Raw genomic sequence first — 27,482 nt, 5'->3', positions numbered from 1 at the left:
ATCATATTATTTGTTTTTGTTATATTATTATTATTTATTTTAGCTTATTGAAGCACTAAAATATCTAAATATGACACAAAAAAAGCTAAAACGTACACTAAAGTATAAAAGAAATATATTAAAATTAAAACAAATTTAAAATATGCCAGTTTTAGACTATACAGTCATTTTCTCCTGTGCAAAATACAAACAAATCAAAACAAACCAACCCGACTTCTGCATCGATCTGTGATTTTGGTTTATTTTCAGACAGAATATCAAGCGACCTGAACAGAAATGCTGTGTTTACGAGTGTGTGTGTGTGTTTTACAGTCAGCCATCAAGTGTTTATGAGCAGTGCAGATGTGTTTAGTCAGCTGTCAGACAGTAAAAGGAAACTGTTCCCAGATCAGTGTTTACTGTTGTGTCGCGTGACAGGTTTTTTTTACACCCGCATGCTGAAATCCAGGGGGATTCTGGGAGAGGAAGCTTGACGGACCCGAGCCAGAGTGATCCCGCAGAGCTCACGCTGAAGAGCACGCTTCCCTGAACACACAAACACACACAACCTCACATCAAACTACAAAAGCACAACACTACACACAGATAAAACTAAACAAACACACATCACATTAAACTGCACAAACACACACACAAGTTCCAATCGCGTGTTCATGTTGTTTTAATTGGTTTACTTTTGTAGTTTCAGTCAGTGTGACTGTAGTTTCAGTCAGTTTGTCTTTGTAGTTTCAGTCAGTGCGACTGTAGTTTTAACCAGTGCGACTGTAGTTTTAACCAGTGTGACTGTAGTTTTAACCAGTGCGACTGTATTTTAAACCAGTGCAACTGTAGTTTCAGTCAGTGCAACTGTAGTTTCAGTCAGTGCGACTGTAGTTTTAACCAGTAGTGTATTTTTAAACCAGTGCGACTGTAGTTTTAATTAGTGTGACTGTAGTTTTAACCAGTGTGACTGTAGTTTTAATTAGTGCGACTGCAGTTGTAATCAGTGCGACTGTAGTTTTAACCAGTGCGACTGTAGTTTTAACCAGTGCGACTGTATTTTTAAACCAGTGCAACTGTAGTTTCAGTCAGTGCGACTGTAGTTTTAACCAGTGTGACGGTAGTTTTAACCAGTGTGACTGTAGTTTTAACCAGTGTGACTGTAGTTTTAACCAGTGTGACTAGTTTTAATCAGTGTGAGTGTATTTTTAAACCAGTGCGGCTGTAGTTTTAACTAGTGCGACTGTAGTTTTAATTAGTGTGACTGTAGTTTTAACTAGTGTGACTGTAGTTTTAATCAGTGCGGCTGTAGTTTTAACTAGTGCGACTGTAGTTTCAGTCAGTGTGACTGTAGTTTTAACCAGTGTGACTGTAGTTTTAATTAGTGTGACTGTAGTTTTAACCAGTGTGACTGTAGTTTTAATCAGTGCGGCTGCAGTTTTAACTAGTGCGACTGTAGTTTCAGTCAGTGTGACTGTAGTTTTAACCAGTGTGACTGTAGTTTTAATCAGTTCGTCTTTGTAGTTAAGTCAGTGTGACTGTAGTTTCAATTAGTCTGACTGCAGTTTCAACCGCTGTGACTGTAGTTTCAGTCAAGTTGTCTTTGTAGTCTTAGTCAGTTTGTCTTTGTAGTTTTAGTCAGTGTGACTATTTTTAATCAGTGTGACTTGTTTCAACCAGTGTGACTGTAGTTACAATCAGTTTAACTGTAGTTTCAATCAGTTTGTTTTTATAGTTTAAATCGGTTTTGTAGTTTCTGTAATTTCAAACTGTGTTTGTAGTTTCAATCAGTGTGTTATTGTAATTTTTGCCTGTTTTGTAGTTTCCTTCTGTTTCTGTAGTTTCAAACGGTGTATTTGTGTAATCTGTTTTTGTAGTTTCAATTGTTTTCTGTAGTTTTAATCGGTGTGTTTGTAGTCTTATTCAATGGGTTTGTAGTTTAAAGCATTCTGTTTTTGTTGTTTCAATCAGTGTGACTGGTTTCAAATGGTGTTTGTGGTTTCAATTGGTTTTGTAGTTTCATTGTTTTTGTAGTTTCAAATGGTGTTTCTGTAGTTTCAAACTGTGTGTTTGTAGTTTCAGTGTGTTCCTGTACTTTGCTTTGTGTTCTGAACACTTGTTTTAAACTACACAAGCACACTAATTGAAGCTACCCAAACACACAGAGCAGATGAAGCTAACGGATCAATCATTATCCTCCGCATCTCCACACACACACACACACACACACACACACACAAACAGTTTCTCTTTCCTGGAAGCATTTTCCATTCCATAAACCAACTCAAATACACATTAACAGATGTAATAAGTGATTGTGAGTGTAATTATGTCTGTTTGTAATGTTTTTGTGAGCTGCTCATCACCTTTAAGTGCTTTAAACCTCACAAACTTTCCATATCGTAGCTGCTGCTCTGATTGGCTAATATGAGGCTGTTTATCATGAATCAGACTATTAAACAAGAATGTTATGAATGTCATAATAGAAGTCATTAGGATTGGTATTGAAGTTCAAAATTAGCTAAAATGTACGATTACATTTTAGTAGACATTGAAAAGCATTGTGTGTGTGTGTGTGTGTGTGTGTGTGTGCTGCAGACGTACGTTTGTGCAGTGCAGGGATCAGGCAGTGGTAAACCGAGCGAAACCGTCTGAAAAGCGTCTCGAAGGCCAAACAGAATAAAAGCTGAACCGCCTCAGACTGCAGAACACCACCACTGTCCACAGAACACACAGGCAGACCTGGAGAACACACACACACACACACACACACACACACACACACACACACACACGTCATTCATTGTTACTGTCTTTCTGTGTGTGTGTGTGTGTGTGTGTGTGTTCATGAGGGTTTGTGTGAAGGTGTAATAGTGTGTTATAATGTGTGTATGTGTGAGTGAGTGTGTAAAGGTGTATAAGTGTGTTATAATGTGTGTCAATGAGTGTGTTTGTGTTTGTATGTGTGTATGTGTGTGTGTGTGTGTGTGTGTCAGTGGTATACGTGTGTGAGAATAAGTCAGTGTCTGAATGTGTGTGTTAGAATAAACATATGTATTTGAAAAGTAGTGTGTGTGTGTGTGTGTCTGTGTGTTTGTGTATGTGTGTGTGAGAGAATGGTATGTGTGTGCAAGAATGAGTGAGTGTCTGGATGTATGTCTGAGAAGTAGTGAGTGTGTGTTTGTGTGTGTGCATGTGTGAGAGAGAATTAGTGTGTGTATCTGAGTGTGTTTTGGAATAAATATATGCCTAAGAGAAGTAGTGTGTGTGTTTGTGTGTGTGTGTGTGTGTATGTATGTGTGCACAAGAGTGGGTTTGTTTGAATGTGTGTTAGAATAAATATATGTGTGAGAAAAGTAATGTGTGAGTGTGTGTGTGGTATGTTTGTAAGTGAAAGAGAGTGTGTATTATAAGTGTGTATGTGAGTGTGTGTGTATGTGAGTGTGTGTGTGTGTGTGTGTCAGCAGAGCTCTTGCCTTTGTTAATGTGTGTGAGGAGTTTATTGGTGACTCGAGTCATTCTCCAGATCATCTTCAGGAAGAACGACGGGTTTCTGTTCACACTCTGACCCAACGGCAGACTCCTCACGCACGCATGAAACCTACACACACACACACACACACACACACACACACACACACACACAAAGAAACACACACACAGAAACAGAGGCAGACGCGCACACACAAACACACACACGCGCAAATGGACACACACATATACAGATAGACACACACACACACACACACACACGTACACACGCACGCACAGAAACACACACAGTGTCAGTGAGGTTGGTTGTCGGCTGTTTTTAGTGTGAATGGAATCTTTTCCCTCAATCATTGACCAGCACACACGCGAACACACACACACACACACACACACACACACACACACACACACACACACACACACACACACAATCTGTGTGATCTTCAGCTGAAAATAAACAGCAGTGAAGTGTTTTCAGCCATCAGTGTGTTCTGCTCACAGCTGTCGCATGTCTCAGTGCTGATCTCCTGTATGTCGAGGACTGAGAGCTGTAGTGTTTACCTGAGCGCCTGCAGCAGAATCAGCTTATACAGACTCCTGTAAACGGCCTCCACAGAGTTCAGCTGGAGGAACAGAGGCATACATACATACATAAATAGATATATATACAGTATGGGTTGTTGCCAGATCTGCATCTAAAATCTCCTGTGACTTGAACAGCTTGTAATGTTTCCTAGACTAATGGAGATTTCTTTGAATCATGGGTAATGCAGTTTTGCAGAGTTATTAAAATATTGCATTATGATATATTTTTGCTTTTATTTAAAGTGGCTTACAAGTGATACTAAAATTTAATATAAGTGATACACGAGATAATATAATATATAATATAGTATATTATAAATAATTATAATAAAATAAAATTTAGAATAATATAAAATATTATAATAAATGATAATATACTAAAATATCATTTAATATAATATAACGTAGTATAATATAATTTATTATAATATAAAATAATATAATAAAATATAATTTAAAATAATATAAAACATTACAATAAATCATAATATAATACAATATAATTTAATATAATATAACTTAGTATAATATAATTTATTATAATATAAAATAATATAATAAAATATAATATAAAATGTAATATAATATAAACTATTATAATAAAATACAATAAAATAAAATATAATATATAATATAATTTAATATAATATAATATAATTTTATATTATATATAATAAAATATAGTAAAATATAATTTAATATAATAAAAAATATATAATAAAATATAAAATATAATTTAATATAATATAATTTAATATATAATTCAATATAATATAATATAATATAATATAATATAATATAATATAATAATAGCTCACAATACGTCCATCATTAAAGGTTTGCAAAATCAAATAAACAAATATAATAAAACAGTAAAAAAAATTTGGTCAGGAACATATGGTTACAATAAAAAAGTGAATAAAATAAATCCCAGCAAATCAGAGCTGATCTTTTGGTTAATATGTGTGACTTTGGGCCAATGAGAGTGTTGGGGGCGTGTCTCACCCTGAGGTCTAAGAAGATGTCCGTGCTTTTGATGCTGAGCACCGACAGCAGCTTCTTCATGACTGTAGATGGAGAGTGGGCGGAGCCAAGAGTCAGGCTGTAGCGCAGTGATAGGCCGTCATACCTGAGTGGGCGGAGCATTCATACAGTCTGGACAGTCAGATTGTGTAAATGGAGAAATATAATACCTGAAGATCAAATACATGGAAGTCTTAAATAGTGACAGTTCAGTTTTGGCGCCATGGTGGTGCAGTGGGTAACACTATCTGGTTTGAGATAAGTTGGCGGTTCATTCCGCTGTGGCAACCCCAGATTAATAAAGGGACTAAGCCGAAAATGAATGAATGAATGAAATTTAGTTTTGCGTGTGTGTGTGTGTGTGTATGATCATCTATAAGCTCACCGTGAGTAGTCTTTATAGACGTCCAGCGTGTGTGTGTGTATCATCAAGCCGCACCAGGGGAACAGGCAGCTGGACGGCAGCACAGAGACGCCCGAGTTTACCCAGGACACACACACGGGGAAGTTCACCGCCACCTTCTGAGGGTTAATCTGGCAACCGTAATCTGGAACTCCAGACAGAAGAGTGCTGGAGGACAAACAGAGACGAGTCAGAGTGTGTGTGTGTTTGTCAGTGTGTATATACTGTATGTGTGTGCATTTCTATGTATGTGTGTGTGTTGGACATACGTCAGGAACTCTGTGGCTTTACTCAGATGAGGAGTAATGAGCAAAAAATCATCAATCAGCCTCATCAGACACCTGTGAATCACACACACACACACACACACACACACACACACACACACACACACACTTTTACATCTTCACAATACTTCATTCCTTCTTATTTATAAGCCGTTTCCTCGCGGGGACCAAAAAATGATCACACAAAATCAGAAATTACTGGTATTCCTATACTTGTGGGGACATTAAGTTCCCAATGTGATGAATACCAGTATACATACACCGCAACAGAGTTTGCAATCTCACAAAAGCATAAATGCAAACACACACACACACACTTATTCCCTCTCACACGCACACATGCACGCACTTACACAAAGTTAGAGACACAGCGAGAGAGAGCGAGAGAGAATGAACAGATGTGATGAAAGTCTGACACCTTGTGGTGATGTTTATATCAGAGTTATTACTGCTAAAGCTATTAAACCATTTTAACAACTGAAATCAAGTAAAAAAATGAAATAAATATAAAAAAACAAAGAGTGTAATAAAGAAAAATCTATCATTTTGACCCATACAACTTTTTTTCTTCACTCTATTATGAATAAATATACCTGCGCAACACATGCGGTGGATAAAGTGTCACATTTATTTTGCGTGAATATATATATAAAAGTGGACATTTCAGTCATAAATAGTTCTATAGGTTAATAAAACTGCGGATGAAGAGAACAGCGTGTGTGTGTGTGTGTGTGCTGCTCACCCTCCTTTAGCGATGTCCTTCAGCAGGGCTTTCTCCATGTGTCCGTAACACAGATTACACAGCAGAGAAGACACTGAAGAGCCCTGCGGGATCCCACACACCTGCCGGAACATCCTGGACACACACACACACACATGCATGAACACACAAACAAACACACACAGCACATTTCCAGCATATCTGCTGGAGAAACACACTGCTCAATGTCTGGAAACTCTCCAGTCAGAGTCAATAGTGTGTGCACTGCCCCTTTAAGAGAAGGTCAACGATAAATGAGCCGATTAAACATCCGACATCATTCTTTTACAGTTCGTTAGACTGTTAACGTCTTTATTTTTGTATTGTGTGTATATGAGAATCTGTGTGTGTCTGTGTTGTTTACATAATGTTGATTAACTTGTAACGTCCCCTATTAAGTGAAACACTCACTGCTGGTCGTAATGGATGACGTAACTGCAGAGCATCTTCTGGAAGAACTGGAAGACGTCTCCACCTCTGACCTCAGACGAGTGCTGACACACATGTGCAGTCGCAGCAACACACATGCACACACAGGCAGGCAGACATGCACACAAACACACGCACACACAGAATCAGGCATTTATGAGCGCACACACAAACGTACATGCACAGACACACAGACACGCGCACACGCATACACACATGCACATAAATACATGCACATACACAGACATGCATATAGACATACGTGCATATATAGACACACACAAACACACTCACACACACATACATACAATAAATAAACACACAGACATGCACACACATGCAAACACACACACATAGACAAAACACACACACACAAATAAACAAAACAAACACACACACACACACAAAATAAACAAAACAAACACACGCACACACACAAAATAAACAAAACAAACACACACAAACACATACACACACACAGAAATAAACAAAACAAACACACACACACACAGAAATAAACAAAACAAACACACAAACACACACACAGAAATAAACAAAACAAACACACACACACAGACACACATGCAAACACATACACACACACACAGAAATAAACAAAACAAACACACAAACACACAGACAGAAATAAACAAAACAAACACACAAACACACAGACAGAAATAAACAAACACACACACACACACACACAGACAGAAATAAACAAAACAAACACACACACACAGACACACATGCAAACACAAAAATAAACAAAACAAACACCCACACAAACACATACACACACACATGCAAACACAAAAATAAAGAAAAGAACACACACACATACACACATGCAGAAATAAACAAACAAACACACACACACAAAAACAAAAAAACACATACACACACACACAAAATAAACAAAACAAACACACACACACACACACACACGCAAACACACACAAATAAACAAAAACACACACACACAACAGCAAAAATGGGAATTTAAGCAATTTAAAGCACAAAATGTCTTGTTGTCTTGAAAAAATATATAATTATTAAACAAAGTGGTGCAAAATACAGCAATAAGAAAGTAATTAATGACAGTAAAGTATTTTATAAATTATTTATTTGTTCATAATGTAATGATGGTGATGATGCAGTGTGTACCGACCCGCTCCACTAATATAGCGTCATGCAGGCGCCCGCTGACCTGTTCATCCACAACAAACCCCTTCATGTTGAGCGGCTCTGACATCTCAGCCTGAACACACACACACACACACACACACACACACACACACACACACACCTTCGGTTTAGTCCTTTTGTTCATCAGGGGTCGCCACAGCAAAATGAACCGCCAACTATTCCACCATATGTTTTACACAACAGATGCTCTTCCAGCTGCAACCCAGTACTGGGAAACACCCATGCACACTCAACACACACACAACACAACACATACACAATGGCCAGTGTAGTTGATCAGTTCCCCTATAGCGCATGTGTTTGGACTGTGGGGGAAACCGGAGCACCCGGAGGAAACCCACGCCAACACGAGGGAGAACATGCAAACTCCACACAGAAACACCAACTGACCCAGGCAAGACCCAAACCAGCGACCCTCTTGCTGTGAGAAACAGACAAGTGTGCTCTTACTTTGGTGCAGAAGCGTTTGCGCAGGCCGCGGGTCGGGTCGCTCCACACACTGCTGTACTGACGCAGGAAGAAGCTCTGCTCTGCAAACGGACCCAACACTTCCTTCAGCACCTCCACCAGCTTCAGGTGCGGGAGACTGTCATACGCTCCGCTCACATCCACCTCACACACACACATACACATACATGTTAACACACACATATACAGACATACATACACACACACAAACACACATATGCACACACATTATATATATATATGGGCATACACCCATACACACATGCACGTACATACACAACCATACACATACATATGCATGCACGCGCGCCCACACACCATACACAAACATGCTTACACACACATACACATACATGTGTGCACACCCACACGCCACACGCACATGTGCACACACACACACACACACACATAATCTCATACATAAATATACACACAAACACACAAGCATGCATGCATGCATGCATACACACACAAACATATATATATACACATACATACATTTTACACCACACAAATACATATATATACACACACACACCATCCACAAACATGCATGCACGCATAAACACATATTTACATGTGCACATACACACACACCAACACACACGCGCACGCACGCACACGCACACACACTCACACATTGAAGAGCTTCACCTTGACGAAGTAGAGCGGTCGTGGCGAGCTCTTCTGCTGAGGGCTGAAGTCTTGCAGGCGTCTGTGAATGTCCTGCCAACCCCAGACGGTGGAGCCCATGGGCCCCGGGGCCTCACGCACACACACACTCAACACATTCTGCAGCACACGCACACAGCTCTGAAAATACTGGAACACACACACACACACACACACACACACTGTTGATTCAGATGTTGTGAATACTGCGTCACAATTCTCAAAAATACCACCATTAAACATATCAACTCTTTCTTTGTGTGTGTGTGTGTGTGTGTGTGTGTGTGTGTGTGTGTGTGTGTGTGTGCGCATGCAAGCATGCGTGTGAGAAAGTGTATGTGTGTTTAAGCATATGACTGCATGTGTGTGTACAGACCTGCAGTGTGTCTCTGCTGCCGCTGAGGCGTGTGATGGGCCTCATGCTGCTGGTTTTGGGAATAAAGCGGATGCGGGATGTCACTGCACTATTGGGGACCTTCAGCGCCTGGGATGGAGACAGGGGCCTCCACTGGCCCTTACACAGATGAGCCCTGATGCACACACACACACACACAAACACACACACACACACACACGGACAATAATGGGATTTTCTATGCATTTCAGAACTACACTGCAAAAACAAAAACTGTTGTTAGTGTTTGCCTTGTTTCTTCAGCCACAACACTACTAGCCACACCCACCTTAGTATTAGTTAGCTATGCGGGAATGATGCACATAGAAAGCCCCGCCCCTTACTCAATATTCAGTTACACATGGAAAAGTAACATCAGCATGCTAAAATAAAAATCTTTTATTTCAGACTTCCCCGCAAGATTTTTTGTTTTTAAAAAATGTCTAATAGATGTCTAAAAGATGTCCTATAAATGTCTACTAGATGTCTACTAGAATTCTAAAATATGTCTAATTGATGTCTAAAAGATGTCTAATAGATGTCTAATAGATGTCTAAAAGTTGTATAAAAGATGTCTAATAGATGTCTAAAAGATGTCTAATTGATGTCTAATAGATGTCTAAAAGTTGTATAAAAGATGTCTAATAGATGTCTAATTGATGTCTAATAGATGTCTAATAGATGTCTAAAAGTTGTATAAAATATGTCTAATTGATGTCTAAAAGATGTCTAATAGATGTCTAATAGATGTCTAAAAGTTGTATAAACGATGTCTAATAGATGTCTAATAGATGTCTAATTGATGTCTAATAGATGTCTAATAGATGTCTAAAAGTTGTATAAAAGATGTCTAATTGATGTCTAAAAGATGTCTAATAGATGTCTAATAGATGTCTAAAAGTTGTATAAAAGATGTCTAATAGATGTCTAATTGATGTCTAATAGATGTCTAATAGATGTCTAAAAGTTGTATAAAAGATGTCTAATAGATGTCTAATTGATGTCTAATAGATGTCTAATAGATGTCTAAAAGTTGTATAAAATATGTCTAATTGATGTCTAAAAGATGTCTAATAGATGTCTAATAGATGTCTAAAAGTTGTATAAACGATGTCTAATAGATGTCTAATAGATGTCTAATTGATGTCTAATAGATGTCTAATAGATGTCTAAAAGTTGTATAAACGATGTCTAATAGATGTCTAATAGATGTCTAATAGATGTCTAAAAGTTGTATAAAAGATGTCTAATAGATGTCTAATTGATGTCTAATAGATGTCTAAAAGATGTCTAATTGATGTCTAAAAGATGTCTAATAGATGTCTAATAGATGTCTAAAAGTTGTATAAAATATGTCTAATTGATGTCTAAAAGATGTCTAATAGATGTCTAATAGTTGTATAAACGATGTCTAATAGATGTCTAATAGATGTCTAATTGATGTCTAATAGATGTCTAAAAGATGTCTAATTGATGTCTAATAGATGTCTGATAGTTGTCTAATAGATGTCTAATGGATGTCTAATGGATGTCTAATAGATGTCTAATAGATGTCTGATAGTTGTCTAATGGATGTCTAATGGATGTCTAAAAGATGTCTAATAGATGTCTAATGGTTGTCTAATGGGTGTCTATATGTCTAAAAGATGTCTAAAAGATGTATAAAAGATGTCTAATTGATGTCTAATAGATGTCTAATGAATGTCTAATAGATGTCTACAAGATGTACAAAAGAAGTATAATTGATGTCTGATATATGTCTCATAGATGTCTAATAGATGATTAATAGATGTCTAAAAGATGTTTAATAGATGTCTAAAAGATGTCTAATAGATGTCTAAACATAGTCGTCTTGACTAAAACAAGGCTACATTTGGGCTCACATTTGGGCTGTTTTCCTCTTTCTGAAAGTCTTGATAACCCCATCCTGGAGTTTTTCTGTCATTATTGCAGCAAATCGTATTGTAACATATTGATTAGTGGTACTCTCCCATTCAGATAAGTTTACAAACTCTGATGATGTCCACTGCTGAGAGACACAGAAATGTGGAAAGTGTGTGTTGGTGAGCTGTGTGTCACCTGAAGGCCTGGTCCTGCAGTCTGCTCCAGACATCTCCCCTGTAGAAGCGCAGTGTGTGTTTGTGGCCCATACTCTCCGTGATGTAGAACTGAGCTCTGACCAGACCGACCACAAAACCACTCAACATCCAGCCCATACACTGACCCAACATCCACTCACGGTAGCGGTGCTCGCTCGCACACTGACCTGCAGAAGCACACACACACACTCATATATATATATATATATATATGAACATACACACATTTAAATGCGCACACACACACTCACGTTTCTTGGGCCCCAGCCAATGGCAGGCCTGAACCTTCATCCTCCACATCAGCTGGACCAGCGTGAGGCGCTCAAACTTCCCCAGAAGCAGGAAGTTCTTTACATTAGACAGGAAGTGGAGCTGGTTTTCCTGGCAGCCCCAGAGCTCGTGGGGAATAATATGGCGCAGACACTCCCTGACGAACAGATAAACTCTATATGGAGACGAGTGTGACTTCAGCAGAGACTCCATATCCTTCACGTCTGGATTTCCTGCACACTTCCTCTGCAGGAACAGCCGATACGGACACTTCCTGTGCTGCCGCAACAGCCGACTGAATAGCGGCACCATTGCGAAGAATCGTTTGGGAAGTTTTTTCGGTTTGCTGTCGTTGGATTCTGATTGGAGGAAAATCATGCGGACAAGATCCTCCCCTTGCATGCGCCTGGCCCCGCCCACTCCTTTCAACTTCCTGTTGAGCAGGAAGTTCTTCATGCCCCGCCCATTGTAGAGCATGCTCAGAACGCGTATTGAACATTGCGAGGGTCGAGGAGGACGCTGATCTGCTGGTTTCCAACTCTGAGATCCATGATTTTCGTTACGTATTTTCGCTACTTGGTCAATTTCCTCCATCCTTTGTCGCTTTAACGAAATATTTTCTTCATTATCTCTCGCTCTCTTTTTAGAAATTGCGAAACTCTGAGATTCGTGATTTTCATTACGTATTTTCGCTACTTGGTCAGTTTCCTCCATCCTCCGTCGCTTTAACGAAATATTTTCTTCATTATCTATCGCTCTCTTTTTAGAAATTGCAAAACACAGAGATCTGTAATTTCCGTTATTATTATTCACAGTTTCCTTTACCCTCCGCCGCTTTACCGAAATATATTTTTCGTTATCTCTTGTTCTCTTTTTGGAAATTGCGACTGTCTTCTGGACAGCAGGGAATTTCCGCATCGCGCCGCTGATTCGTTCATTATCTGAGTTACTGAGGAAAAAGCCAGACCATGAGCGCGGCATCAGCAAGTCGTAAACAGGTTCTCCGCACACCTGCAGAACACACGATGGCGGGACGGTGGTGAAAACGGCACAGTCCTGCAGCAGGTACCGCGTTACCTCCGTGCCCAGACGCTGGTTGATACGCTTCCAGACCTCGCTGGTGCTGATGGAGGCAGCCGTCTGCGAAACGTCGCCATGGAAACGGAAGGGATCCGAACTGGTCGTCACGTCGCTGCATTGATAACCGAAGCCCAGGACGTTCCTCAGTTTCTTACGTTTAATGTGGTTCAGAGTGAACGCCAAGACCTCCGGCAGGGTGCTGAGCTGAAATAACACACATTTATTTCATTTGTAGAGAAAAACATACATAAATATTTTTAAATCCTGAAAACATAGAAGAACATTGGCCGTAACTCAGTTATGGGTGTGCAATGTTTAGTAGGGCAGTAATGATGAAAATTTATTTTTAAATATATATAGTAAACTGCTACGGTAAAAAAAATTCCTGGTTAACACTAAATTAACTATTAAGTTGATTTTATTTGCATAACATTTTTGTTATGTATTTCAAAAAAGCCTTCAACAAAATCATGTTGATTTTTACAATGTCGCAACATAATAAACAATCAAGCAGGTGAGTTTTATAATAAATAAATTGGCTTCTCTTCGGCTGTTTTGGAATTAAATAATCTTATTTAAGATTCTTTTTAGGTTTAATTTTTAAAAACCATTACTAACCAGCATAATGGAATTCCCGGAATATTGTAGAAGGAAAGCACTGCTGGCAAATAAACATGTTAAACTTATGTTGTATATTTTTGACCAAACAGTGTTCAAACAGATGTGCTGCTCACCACATACAAATACTTAAGTAAAGTGTATTATATTGTATATATTACAATATTTACAATACAGCACAGTATCATCTATATTGAACTGATAAACTAATAAATACAGTAGTAAACACTTGTACTTTTACTACAGTAAACTTTGGTGTACTGTAGTAAAATAAAACACATGACCACAGTGTTTGTTTGCCGTAGCAACTGTAGAATCACCACAACAGTTTAATTCAAATACTTTACCACAGTAGGGTTAAAACACACAACAGTATTACTTTAAATTACTATAGTGTTTTTAATGTGGTTATATTAGTATTCTTGGCACGTTTGATTCATTTACCTTTAACGTGATTAAATCAATCAAATTTCTTTACCCTGCTGAAAAATCCAGCTTGAACCAGCCTAGGCTGGTTGGCTGGTTTTAGCTGGTCGACCAGGCTGGTTTTAGAGGGGTTTTGGCCATTTCCAGGCTGGTTTCCAGCCTGGTCTTAGCTGGTCAGGCTGGAAAATGACCAGCTAAATCCAGCTAAAACCAGCTTGACCAGCCTGGTTAAAGCTGGACATAGCTGGTTTTGGCTGGGCTCCCAGCCTGGCTAGGCTGCTCAAGCTGGTTTTAGCTGGTCATCTCCCAGCCTGACTAGCTAAACCCAGGCTGGAAATGGCTGGAAACCATGCCTGGAAATGGCCAAAACCCCTCTAAAACCAGCCAACCAGCCTAGGCTGGTTTAAGATGTTTTTTTTTAGCAGGGATAGATTGTAAAATATCTATTTTCTAAAATAAAACAAGACTAGGAAGTGTACACTGTGTTAGAAACACTATCAGCGGCAGTGCTTTGGTTACTTGATCTGTTTCTATAATTATGAAACATGAGGTGAGCTTCAGACATGTGACAGAAACACGCACAGCAGCAGACTCAAAAGTTATTATAATCAATGACAGAGCTCACTTAAATTAAGTGATCGATAAATTGTAAACAAATCAACTGTACCTGGGCGGGGACGCGCAGCTGCGGCGGCGTGTACGCACATACAATAAGTCCACTGAGGAGCTTTTTAAAGCGCGCGCCGTCTGTTTCCTCCAGCAGAACCGGCTTTCGGCCGTCAGGGAATTGCAGTCCGTCGGTGAACTCCTCCAAAGTCTGCACGACTGGATATAAGGAGCGCAGAATCTCCAAAACCGGCCTAAATCCGCCATCTGTCGAGTACTGTCCAGACATCTGTGCGCGTGCTTGGGGAGTTCTATTTCCCGCTTCGAGTCCCAACAGTCCCAACCAATCAACACGACTCCCAGATAACGACACGCGGGAAAACCACAAATTTAAAGCTACACCGCGGAAATAATGTTTAAATAATGAACAACAAGTACATACAAACTATATTCCAACTCCTAAGCCTATAGTAATACTACTGATAATTTTAGTTTTGTCCTCCAATTGCTCATGTGTGTAGCACTAGTTTCTTCCACATCATCTCCAAAGCCTTCTGTTGAGTTTTGATGTGATTTTTGACTGTTGTAGCTGTGAAATAACTATAGAAAAATCACTCAGCGGAGTGATATGGAGCTGTAATGCACTTAAAACCTGCCAGAACTACTTTACCAGTGCGTTAATCTGACAATAATAGCACGCCTTATAAACAGTAGCCAATTGCAGTTAAGTATTTAACAGCCCTCATGTAGTATACAAATAAATATGTATGCATGTATGTATGTGTGTACATATACTTTTATGTATACTACAGCGCTGTTAAGTGCTCAAATATATATACACACACACACACACACACACACACACACACACACACGCGCACACACACACACACACACACACACCCCTAAACAAATTTTAAAAAGCAGATGCTCAAATTAAAGAGCAACAAAACCTGTTTATGACCTGTTTTCTTTTACTGTTAAGCACTTTGTGACTTCTTGTCTTTGAAAGTTGCCATGTAAATACATTTTAGTGAAGAATAACAGTGCAAAATAAACATTTTAAATATTGATTTAACACAGAAACATACGGTCATAGTCCATAAAGCTTTATTGTACAAAAATGGGGGCCGCTTTTAGTGTCAGATCATGAGGAGGTCAGCAGGAGGAGGTCTGAGGGGGATCTGTCCTAGCGTGAAGCGTTTAGCCATGAACTCCTTCAGTTCTTCAGGAGTTAGCTCGCTGTTAGCTGTGAAGAGACCGTGTCCAGATTGAGTATCTGCAGCTCCGCCAGTTGAACCGAAGCTGCTGCTCTGGGCCGGTGCGGCTGAACCGAAGGCAGAGCCGAAACCAGAGCTGGAGCCAAAGCCGGAGCTGGAGCCGAAGCCAGAGCTGGAGCCAAAGCCAGAGCCGGAGCCGGAGCCAAAGCCAGAGCCCTGTCCTGCTGTAGCCGTCTTGAAGCTGAAGCCAGATGCGGAGCCGAAGCCCCCAGCGCTCGGTTTGCCTTCTGAATCTGCAGCTGCGAAAGAAAATGAGGCTGCAGACGGGGCAGGATTGCCGAAACCTGACGAGGGCTGAGCGAACGCAGAGCTGCCGAAACCAGAGGCCTGCTGGGTATTCGAGGAGCCAAAGTCTGTTTTTGACTGGGCAAAGCTGAAAGTGCTACTGCTCTGAGGCCCGGATCCAAACCCTGAGAAAAACAACATTATTCAATAAGTCGTTCAAATCATGCTAACGTTAATACACAGATTTCCCTTCTATATTTAAAAGTACATTCAGTTACATGTATAATTACACAAATTATGCAATAAACACTTAAAGGTGTCACAGAATGCACTGATACTGTATGTTACATTATTCAATATCTAAATAGATGGTAAGTGACTTAGGTAACTGCAAAACATTTCCATAAATGATTTTACAGATCTATTTTTAACCATAGCAATTGGTGGTATTGACCATATTTGGAAGGGTCATGAATATTAATGAGCTCTGCACTGATGCTCCCACAGCTCATATCTGTTTCTCTCTCTCGCACACCATGATGTACATAAGCGAAATAATCAAACTTCAAATCTTCATACTCAATCATACTACAGTCAAAAGCATTTCTAATGTTGAGTAGACGCCTTGTTAAAGGTGCCATATAACGAAAGCCTGTATATACCTAGGCATAGCTGAATAGTAAGAGCTCAGTACATGGAAATTACATGTTATGAGCCTCAAACACCATTGTTTCCTTGTTGTACACCCTGTGAGAGTAAAGCCTCAGTGAAAAACAAGCCAATCAGAACAAGGCATAGGCCGCTACATTACACATGGGATAATTAATATGCATGGCCCAGGCTATGTTTGATTGGTTCCTACTGAGATAAAAAAAAAGAAAATTTATTCCCCCCTAATTTAACTATGCTTGTGGGAGTTTATTTTGAAAGAGGCAGCAAGAGCATACAAGTTTTCTGAGAAACAGGCAGCCATGCACCTATTTACAGCTTGTCCGGATGCAAAATGCAGGATATACAGATTATACATGTATTCAGCGTCACTCTAAAGAGGCGTACACCCAGCTCGTGATTTCTCTGGAATGAAAGGAAGGACACCAATATACTTTATATCACTCATTCACTCATCTGTTTACGCAGAGGTTGATATTAATAAGGCAGTGACATGAGCTGCAGAGCTCATTAATATTCATGAACATTCCAAATATGGTCTTAACCTTTTAATTTAAGGGGTCATTTCTGTTTATAAATTAGCAAAAAAAAAAACTTTCTGGGAAATTTCTACCCTTCCCTTAGCCACATGCACACTATGTAGGTATCAGGGAACAATTTAACTTATTGAATCACTGCACACACTAATGCATCTGTGAATAGAGACAGACCTGCTCCTCCAAAGCCTGCTGGCGGTGATGATAGTGATGTGTTTCCAAAGCCTGATGTCGCTGAGCCAAACCCGGGACCCGGAGAGCCAAAGCCCGGCGCAGATGCTGGAGGACTGGAACTTTTGAGCTCTGCAATCTGAGGACATCAATATAGTGATTAAAATGTGTGCATTTGAGTGTTAGATGAAGACTGTCTTCTCATCATCATCAGCAGCAGGGTTGCCAAGTGTGCAGTTTCCCCAACAGGGTTTCTGTAGATCTCACCGACTCAAATTTAAGACCTTTAACAAACTTTTTAAACCATCATGAACAAAATTTCAGATTCATACAAGACTAAAGACTTTTTCTAATGGCGCGGTTGTAGAGATTTTTTACTTACCCCTTCAAAAAATTCAAATGGAGTTATTTATAAGCCATTTTTTTGTAAATCACTAGACAAGTTGTAAAACTATAATAAACTAAACATCTATACTATAATTAACACAGCAGTCTGTGAACACCACTTTTAACAAATGTTATTTTTCATTCGTTCTTTTTCGCCTTAGTCCCTTAATTAATCTGGGGTCGCCACAGCGGAATGAACCGCCCAAATGTTATTGTAAGGAAGATAATTAAATCATATTGTTAATAAATAAAATAAATAAAAGTTCATAAATAAAGCTTTAGTTGGTGATTGGATGGGTGTGATTTAATTATGATATAATCATCTTCCTACCAATTTGACTTTTGATATATTAGGGTTAGTTTTGTTGTGAAAACCTGGCAACCCTGATCTCCATCTCACCACACTGATCTGTGTAGAGCTGCTCATACTCCTCAGCTCCTGAACTCTACTCCTCCACTGATTGGCCAGCTGCTGGACTGAGTTTATCTGAAACACACAGACAAACACAATCTCCTCAGGTGATATGCATTCAGTTAATGACCAAAACACTTTATGTTTACATAATCATTGCAGATTAAATATAATACAGAAAACATGAATAAATATTTCATATTAAGTCAGATATTTTTCCAAAATTAAATCAGACATCTTTCCCGAAACCTCATCACTAGACTAAATGTTCATGCACCTCATCACTAAACTTTTATATTTTAATTTTTTAATTATTTTTTGATTATTATTATTTTTTAAATAATTTTTATTATTTTTTTTTATTTTCTTATACTTGTTTCTTGTATTCCCGTTTATGTAAAGCACTTTGAATTGCCACTTTGTGTATGAAATGTGCGATATAAATAAACTTGCCTTGACTTGCCTAAACCATAGCTGCGTCTCACATCGCACACTTATGCACTATTCTACGCCATTTTGTAGTATAAATAGTGTAAGTAGTGTGTTCACACTGAAAACCCAAAAAAATAATAAGTGCACTTTAATTACCCGGATGATGCACTTGTTCAGCCGGTATGATGAAGTGTGTAATGATGGACACTTCCCACACTCAACGACTGCAGGTTTGCTTACGTAGTGAAAGGGGCGGAGCTATCGGACGCACATGTTGGATTACTTTATTTATGTTGGATGGTGAAAGCAAAATTCTCCTACGAGAGTGATTATAGCGCCTCCCGATGGTGAATGCGGCAATTTTAACGGCAGGTATTATTTGACAATTCGGTCGTTTATTTCACTGATTTGGCAACCGTCAAACGTCATCAGGGAAACGGTTTGAATTTCCGCTTAGTAAAAAAACATTAGTGTGCCATTTGGGACGACACAACACAAATATACTATCCTGTTGAGTGTGTAAGTGCATAAGTACATAGTGCATGAGTGCATAGCGTGCCATTTGGGATGCAGCTCATGACTGTCACCTTTCCGCCATATTTGTAGTTTTTTGTTAATATTTCTACCTTTGTTTGTAGTTCTAATCAAACTACCAACCCAAATCCAACATTAAACACACACACACACACACACAAAGACACCAGCATCGAAAACGCAATGTACTGTGGGTAATATTAGCTTAGCATTAGCACAGATCGGCTAACGAAATTCTAGCTGAACTAGTAGATCATCCGGGTAATTTTGGAAAACTCGTTTTTCGACATACTTTCATTTGAGACACATTATAATAGCATGAAAGAGTGAATAAACAGTGAAGAGTGTCTTACGTAAGGCTGAATGTCACCAGACGCGCGGCTAGTGTAATATTCCAGTCTCAGCTCCTCAGGACACAACTCAATAAACCCTGCAAATATACAACGACACGTTAACAGTGGAGCGAAAAAAGACTTCTGTTCTCCAATTAAATCAACAAAACAATTAAAAAATATTTATTTATTATATTTCTTTAGATGCTGATAAGTTTACATGACTTCAGCTTACTTTACCCTAAATCTATTTGTTTTTATTTAAATATGGACATTTTCAAAAGGCGTGCATTCAAGCGACATCTGTTTTCTGTCACTGCGCAAAACTCATCCGCTATTTCCAAACACAGCAGGTGTTTAAAGGCCTGAAGCATGTCAACAGACCTGAGATCTGTCTATTAACAGCAGAATAGCAGGAGAACGGCCACTGGCCAGACGTCTGCCACACCTCCATCTCCTTCTGGATTGTGTCCCTGAAATAAAAGCAGAAAAACAGCTGAAACTAAAGGACTGACCACTGTTCATGTTATTTATTCACTGTTAATATAAATCCACAGCTTATAGGGCTTTACTGCTTCTATTATTCAGTGCTTATTTTATATACATAGCAAGAAGCTCACGAAATAAAACACACACAGAAATGAGACATCACACACACATCTCCCTCTAAGTGCAGAGATGCATCACACAGAGAGCTTTCATAAACACACACACTGCACAAAGACATGCACACAGATACATCACACACACAATAAACATGTATAACGAGTGTATTCTGTACTGTTTTAAATGTCTAAATTCTACTGTAGTGCGAAGTGTTCATGAAGTGCATCACATTATAAATACAATGCATTATTATTATTACCACACACACACACACACACACACACACACACACACACACACACACACACACACACATACACACACACACACACACACACACACACACACAAAACAAATATAACCGTTTCTTTGGTCTGTGCAACAGTGCAGGTGTTTGCTGAGTATTCTGCAAAAGCTTAGATGTGTGTGTGTGTGTGTGTGTGTGTGTGTGTGTGTGTGTGTGGTCTCTCAACCAATCAGAATCAAGCAAAGCAAAGCAGGTGTCCCAATTCACATACTATCCATCCTAAATAGTACTGGAAAACAGAATTAGTGTGCCAGACTGTGGTATGAAGATGATATAATATATGCGGCTGAAATGTGAAATGCAGAAGTGTCTGTACTCTAACAGCTAATATTACCCACAATACACAGCATGTTGAACGCGAGTTTGATTAGAACTACAAACTCTGGTTGAAAGTGTAAATAAACTACAAACATGGCGGACGCACTACACCAACCGTCAAGTAGAGAGGCATGGGTGAAGATGATTGAATGACTGTTAATCAATATCAGGTCAGCTTGGAAATATTTAAATCGGGTTTTCTGTGTAATATTTCATCTGCAACAACACTGTGAACTTCTTCAAGACGTGTCTAAATATGAACTCCTGAATTCTGCGTTATTAGGAGATTTCTCAGCTTGACAGACTCGTGAATGCAGACTGACCTGCTGCTGAATCTACAGTAATGTAAATATGACAGACATGTTGATGATGTTCAGATGATTGACAGGTGTCGTAACTAAGCAACAGAACGGTCCAATAATGAGGAAGTGGTTTGTCTGAAAGTTTGCACACTCTTCTGTTATAAACTTGAGAGTATGTACTATTTCTTCAATAATAAAAGCACAGAGTTTTAGTCTGTAGTGTAGAGTATGTGAATTGGGACGCAGCATCTGTTTGAAAACGGAGTGGTGCAGGCGTACAGGGTTGTGTGCGTGTCCTCGGCTCCCGCTCTCTGTGTCTCCAGCGCTGAGAATCTGTTCTGGCTGAAGCTGAACTCTGAGCTCTGGACGTCCCGCGCTGATGCTGCACCTCTGCCCCACTCATTACTGCCCCCTGCTGACGAGGAGCCGCCGCGGCCACGCTGAGATGGGTTTATCCACACACGGTTGCCAAAACCTGAACACACACACACACACACACACACACACAGAGAAAAGAGTAACATGAGAGATCATACACACACACACACACACACATTCATAGGATATCATACACAGACATAGGATGAGGCAAGACACCACACACATATTAATACATCACACACACACACACACACACACACACACACACACACACACAGAAAGACACAATATATAATACACAAACATAGAAAGTCATCATGATTCATGAGACAAGTCATAGACACACACACACACACACACACACACACAAAACAAGACACCACACACTGTAAGACACAAGACATCATGCACACATATATACACACACACACACACACACACACACACACATCACAGTTATAGGATATCATACACAGACATGAGCTGAAACATAACACACACACACACACACACAGCAAAAGATGAGACATCACACATAAACTCAAACACACTCTCTCTCTCACACACACACACACACACACACACACACACACACACACACACACACAGAGAACAGAGTGACATGAGAGATCATACACACACACACACACACACACACACACACACACACACAGTCATAGGATATCATACACAGACATAGGATGAGACAAGACACCACACACATATTAATACATCACACGACATACACACACACACACACACACACACACACACACACAGAAAGACACAAGATATAATACACAAACATAGAAAGTCATCATGATTCATGAGACAAGTCATAGACACACACACACAAAACAAGACACCACACCCTGTAAGACACAAGACATCATGCACACATATACACACACACACACACACACATCACAGTTATAGGATATCATACACAGACATGAGCTGAAACATAACACACACACACACACACACACACACACACAGCAAAAGACGAGACATCACACATAAACTCAAACACACTCTCTCTCTCTCTCTCACACACACACACACACACACACACACACACACACACACACACACACACACACACACACTTCGTCCCTTATTTATCAGGGGTTGCCACAGCGGAATGAATCCAGCACTTATCCAGCATACGTTTTACACAGCAGATGCCCTTCCAGACGCAACCCAGTACTGGGAAACACCCAAACAATGACATTCACACACACACACACACACACAAGTACAAACACAGCAAATCATGACTTCTCATGTCTCGTTAAGGTAAAACACTGCGATTAAATCGTCTAATAATGAACATTAACATGTCTACAGACACAGAAACACTCTTGCGGCATTTCATACGTAGGAAAATGCTTCAAGCAACAGTATTCTAATAAAAATGAGAAAGAAGTGTAGTCAGCAGGTTACAGAATACAACAAAACCGAGTTTTAGCTCAAAAATTCAACTTATAATGCGAAAATCCTGAAAAATAAACTGAATTTCACTCCGTTTCTAAATGCGCGCGCGTTATATAATCGTTTACACTTTAAGTACATCACAAGCCCATATTCAGCACAGTCAATCTCATTTCTGCTCCCAGTATGTTAATGTACAACACTAATGTGGTTTTGATGGTCAGACTGTGCCGTGTCATGTAGGTTTATGTGTGTGTTTATGTGTATTTGACCTCCTCTGTTGCTCGGCTGCTGGTTTCCTCTATAATCTCCTCCTCTTCCACCTGTCGGATGTTCATTCCAGCATGTGTCTCCATATCTGCAGCGACCTTGAAGAAAGAAATTACAAACCGGCATTATAAACTTTATAAACGCAGATCATGTGCTGACGGTGGAGCGCAGTTCCTCAAACAACAGCGTGACGCAGGACGCACAATTTAGACGTAAACAAGTCATTTCAAAATAAAAGTCTTTTGCGGCAGCACTGATTAGTCTCAAAAAGCTTATTCAAATTGTAAACTCATTTATCATGTAAAATAAAGATTTGCTGTAGGCTTTTTTTTTAACTTAGCGTGGACAAATTTAAGATTTAGGTAATGACAGGTTAAAAACTCTTATTTTATACTTCTGTTTATATTTGATAATTGATTTTTGAAAAACTAACAATCAGGACCAAATAAAATTATATACGTATATATGTATGTATATATATATATATATATATATATATATATATATATATATATATATATATATATATATATATATATATATATATATATATATATATATATATATATATATATATATATTGCACATTCTACACATAAATAACAAAAATTCTGTTAATAAAAAGGTGCAAGATGCTGTTAATTAAAGATGTGATGTTTAAAGGATGAATGCAGACAAACTGTATGTTCAATATTTTAAATGCTATCAAAAATTGTTTGATTGTTTGTTTGTTTACAGGGCAATGCACATTAATAAGCATAACTTTAAATTTGCCAAAATTTGCTAACACTGTTTATTTTTATATTTAATCATCATTTGTTTTTAATTATGATAATAATATATTTAATATAAATTAAAATGCATTCATCGATTTTAGTAGAGGTGGATTAAATCTAAAAATACAATGAAAGAATTGAAAATTGTTATAATTATAATACTAATAAACTTTATATTATGAAATAATCTCAAAGATCTTTAGAAACATATAAAAATGCAGAAGTAAAGGTGCATACAGGAATAAATGCCTAAAAACTAGACAAAAACAATGCAACTTTAATAAAAACAAACAAAATATTAAAATAAAAGTTAAAGCGCTAAAAATATATTTTTAAAAGTTAACATGATAATAATATTTAAGTAAAAGTAAATAACAATAATGCGTTAAAATTATTTTTTATAGAAAAAAAATATGTTCTCTAACCTTGAGTTTCATTTAACTGCGACATTGATGCTTGTTTTAGCTTAAAGTCATCCAAGAACAGATCAGATTTAATTTCATTTATTTTAATTTATTTTATGTGCAGTGCATATCCCAAATAATAAAAAATGTTTGTGAGAAACTTGAGAGCTTATTAGGAGCTCAACCAGTTTTTTCTTCTTTATCTTCTTCTTCTTCTTCTTCTTCTTCTTATTATTATTATTATTATTATTATTATTATTATTAATATTAATATTATGCTTTAAACAACAAGTACATGACAACAAAGCTAACAATATAATTCCAGGGTGATAGAAGGTAAATAATAATAGTATTACAAAATTTAATTAAGAAACAAGCTAATTACACACACAAAAAGTAAGTAAATAAATAATAAAATTAAATTTTTTCAATTATAGGCCAGCAGAACGTTCACATTAATAAAAAAATGAAAATAATAAGAAAATGTAGTTTTTAATGGCATTTCTATTGGCACTATGTTGAAAAGTACATCAGCAATTCCTGATAAAAGACAGTAAAATCTTTTATATCTTTTATATCTTTTATATATATATATATATATATATATATATATATATATATATATATATATATATATATATATAAAATTCTATTCAGCTTTATTTGTATAGCGCTTTTACAATGTAGATTGTGTCAAAGCAGCTTCACATAAATGATCATATTAACTGGAACAGTGTAGTTCATATATATATATATATATATATATGAACTACACTGTATATATTATATTATATTATATATATAATATTCTCTAATGTAAATTTTAAGAGGAGCTCAAATAGTTACACGCAGAAGTGGACCAAAAGCGATGCAGGTGACATCATATAAGCAGACATCAGTTCAGGCGGAATCCACCAATCAGCGCGCGAGACGGCGGCGGCGGAGCATGGAGTTACCTGATTGACACCTAAGGGCGACCAACGAGCAGCGAGCTCACATCAGGCGGGGGCGGGACTTTGATCAGAGCCCCACACATACGTGCAGGTATTAAAGTTATTAGTTGTAGATCAGATGTCAGTGTAGCTCGGAGACACTCAGACACATCTTCATCTGCAGTTTAATAGACAATAGTAACAAACCGCGGAGATGACGATCCTGGAGGTGGGCAGTCAGCTGATAGAGAGCGCAGTTCTGCAGATGAGCCTGACTTCAGTTCTGCTGACCGCGTCTGTGTTCACACTGACTCTGGGATACATCAGCAAACTGCTCTTCACACAGCACAGCTCTGAACACACGGTAACTCACTGTAACACTGTATATACTGCTGTTTCCATGCATACTACAGTAAAGCCTATTATACTGAATAAGCAACTCTTGATATTGAATGCTCCGACAGACTGTGGTAGCCTATTAACTACAGTGATCTGAACATATTTGCTGCTGTTGTAGCATACTTTTTACTGCGGTGTATTGTAGTATAATATACTCAAAACAATGTTTAGTTATGCTATAAAGCTGTTATAAACATTGTCTACTGCCTACACATACTGTATGTAGTATCTATCTATCTATCTATCTATCTATCTATCTATCTATCTATCTATCTATCTATCTATCTATCTATCTATCTATCTATCTATCTATCTATCTATCCATCAATGCATTATCTATTGTAAGCTGCGAAACTATTCTACACTATTCCTTCTATGCTAATGAAGACTGAGACATTCCTAGCGTGGGATGGGTCCTCCTGTTGTGGAAGAGTTTCTCACATCTCTAATACACATCTCTGCCATTTGTCTTTCAGTAACTATGTGCTTTCCACCATACACAATTCATCTGCTTGTGATCTTACTTCATATCACTTTGTCATGTTTGGTGTCGTTTGATAGTTTATAACTTAAGCGTTGATTTTTTTCAATATACTATTTACTTACTGTTGTTGGGTCATGGCCTGAGGAGAGTATGTTAATGTTCTTCTCCCCCACTTTATCTCCTCAACTTTGCTTTGAAGTTTAACTGGTTTTGGGGGTTTTGTCAGTTTCACTGTCTTTGTTACACAGCAGTTCATATGTTACAGCTATGTTTCTCTATACAGTATGCTAGTTTGGTTCATTCTTTTTTCTGTATATTTAAACATGTAATTGAATAAACAACTTTGCCTGCTTTCAGGCGTTAAGATTTTTTCTCTTTATGAATGATGATAACAACTTTAATAGAGTCAGATTAATTACAATGGAGTCAGATTAATAATTGATGTAAACACGCCATCCTTCAACTGCTTTCTGTTCTCCATTATTGGTTAAGAATAGCAGCGTAAGCTTCAAGCCTTACAATTTCTACCTACCTATCCATCCATCCATCCATCCATCCATCCATCCATCCATCCATCCATCCATCCATCCATCCATCCATTAACTCTCGTCTCCATCATCTCCCCCTCAGAAGTATCCTCCTCATATCCCGTCCAGTTTGCCGTTTCTGGGTCAGGCTGTGGCATTCGGCAGGAGCCCCATTGAGTTTCTGGAGAAGGCGTACGAGCAGGTGAGTGTGTTCAGGTGTGTTCAAGTGTTTAGTGTACAGGAGCTTAATAAGAGTTCAGTGTTTAGTCTATAGGTGTTCAGTCTATAGGCGTTCAATGTTCAGTCTATAGGTGTTTAATGTTTAGTCTATAGGTGTTCATTCTTTAGGTGTTCAGTCTATAGGCGTTCCATGTTCAGTCTATAGATGTTCAGTCTATAGGTGTTTAGTCTATAGGTGTTTAGTCTATAGGCGTTCAATGTTCAGTCTATAAGTGTTTAGTCTATAGGTGTTCAGTCTTTAGGCGTTTAATGTTCAGTCTATAGGTATTCAGTCTATAGGCGTTCAGTCTATAGGCGTTCAATGTTCAGTCTATAAGTGTTTAG

The 27,482-nt window shown here is 38.3% G+C and overlaps 3 protein-coding genes across 6 annotated transcripts in view; 1 reads left to right on the top strand and 2 right to left on the bottom strand.

Annotated features, from left to right (window-relative positions):
* Positions 1–217: 217 nt before the first annotated feature.
* On the bottom strand, positions 218–15,125 carry tert (telomerase reverse transcriptase). 3 transcript variants are annotated; one of them, XR_015516256.2, is made up of 16 exons: positions 14,862–15,125; positions 12,052–13,354; positions 11,781–11,967; positions 9,684–9,837; positions 9,290–9,457; positions 8,618–8,779; positions 8,130–8,219; positions 6,941–7,023; positions 6,512–6,625; positions 5,752–5,823; positions 5,465–5,650; positions 5,062–5,249; positions 4,033–4,094; positions 3,456–3,580; positions 2,584–2,721; positions 218–525 (listed from the first exon to the last, which is right to left on the bottom strand). XR_015516256.2 is itself a non-coding variant. In XM_088651415.1 (16 exons), the coding sequence occupies exons 4-16, from the start codon at positions 9,906–9,908 to the stop codon at positions 425–427; spliced, it is 1,650 nt and encodes a 549-aa protein (XP_088507541.1). In that variant the 5' UTR covers positions 9,909–10,595; positions 11,108–11,538; positions 11,573–11,967; positions 12,052–12,900; the 3' UTR covers positions 218–424.
* A 768-nt stretch (positions 15,126–15,893) lies between these two features.
* On the bottom strand, positions 15,894–23,567 carry nup42 (nucleoporin 42). Its single transcript, NM_213210.1, is given in 7 exon segments — positions 15,894–16,490; positions 17,685–17,820; positions 18,469–18,555; positions 19,800–19,876; positions 20,163–20,251; positions 21,591–21,786; positions 23,399–23,567. Coding segments are annotated over 7 exon segments (1,257 nt in total). The 5' UTR covers positions 23,523–23,567; the 3' UTR covers positions 15,894–15,942.
* A 2,064-nt stretch (positions 23,568–25,631) lies between these two features.
* cyp51a1 (cytochrome P450 family 51 subfamily A member 1) overlaps positions 25,632–27,482 on the top strand; it is a 14,661-nt gene continuing 12,810 nt past the window's right edge. The window contains 2 exon segments of one of the 2 annotated variants that reach the window (NM_001001730.2): positions 25,632–25,872; positions 27,022–27,120. In NM_001001730.2, coding sequence (NP_001001730.2) covers positions 25,723–25,872; positions 27,022–27,120 — 249 coding nt within the window. In that variant the 5' untranslated portion in view covers positions 25,632–25,722. 2 annotated transcript variants of the gene reach the window in all.

The sequence above is a fragment of the Danio rerio genome, chromosome 19 (genome assembly GCF_052040795.2).
Source record: "Danio rerio strain M-AB ecotype USA chromosome 19, GRCz13ab, whole genome shotgun sequence".
NCBI classification, from domain to species: domain Eukaryota; kingdom Metazoa; phylum Chordata; class Actinopteri; order Cypriniformes; family Danionidae; genus Danio; species Danio rerio.
Note: the sequence above shows the minus strand (reverse complement) of the source record. Positions and strands in the feature narration are given on the sequence as shown.

Coding starts and splice junctions, on each gene's coding strand:
- tert (XM_088651415.1), bottom strand. CDS start 9,908: ATGCATAGAAAATCCCATTATTGTCCGTGTGTGTGTGTGTGTGTGTTT. Junction 6,626..6,940: donor GTCATCCATTACGACCAGCA/GTGAGTGTTTCA, acceptor GTGTGTGTCCAG/GATGTTCCGGCAGGTGTGTG. Junction 4,095..5,061: donor ACATCTTCTTAGACCTCAGG/GTGAGACACGCC, acceptor CTGTTCCTCCAG/CTGAACTCTGTGGAGGCCGT.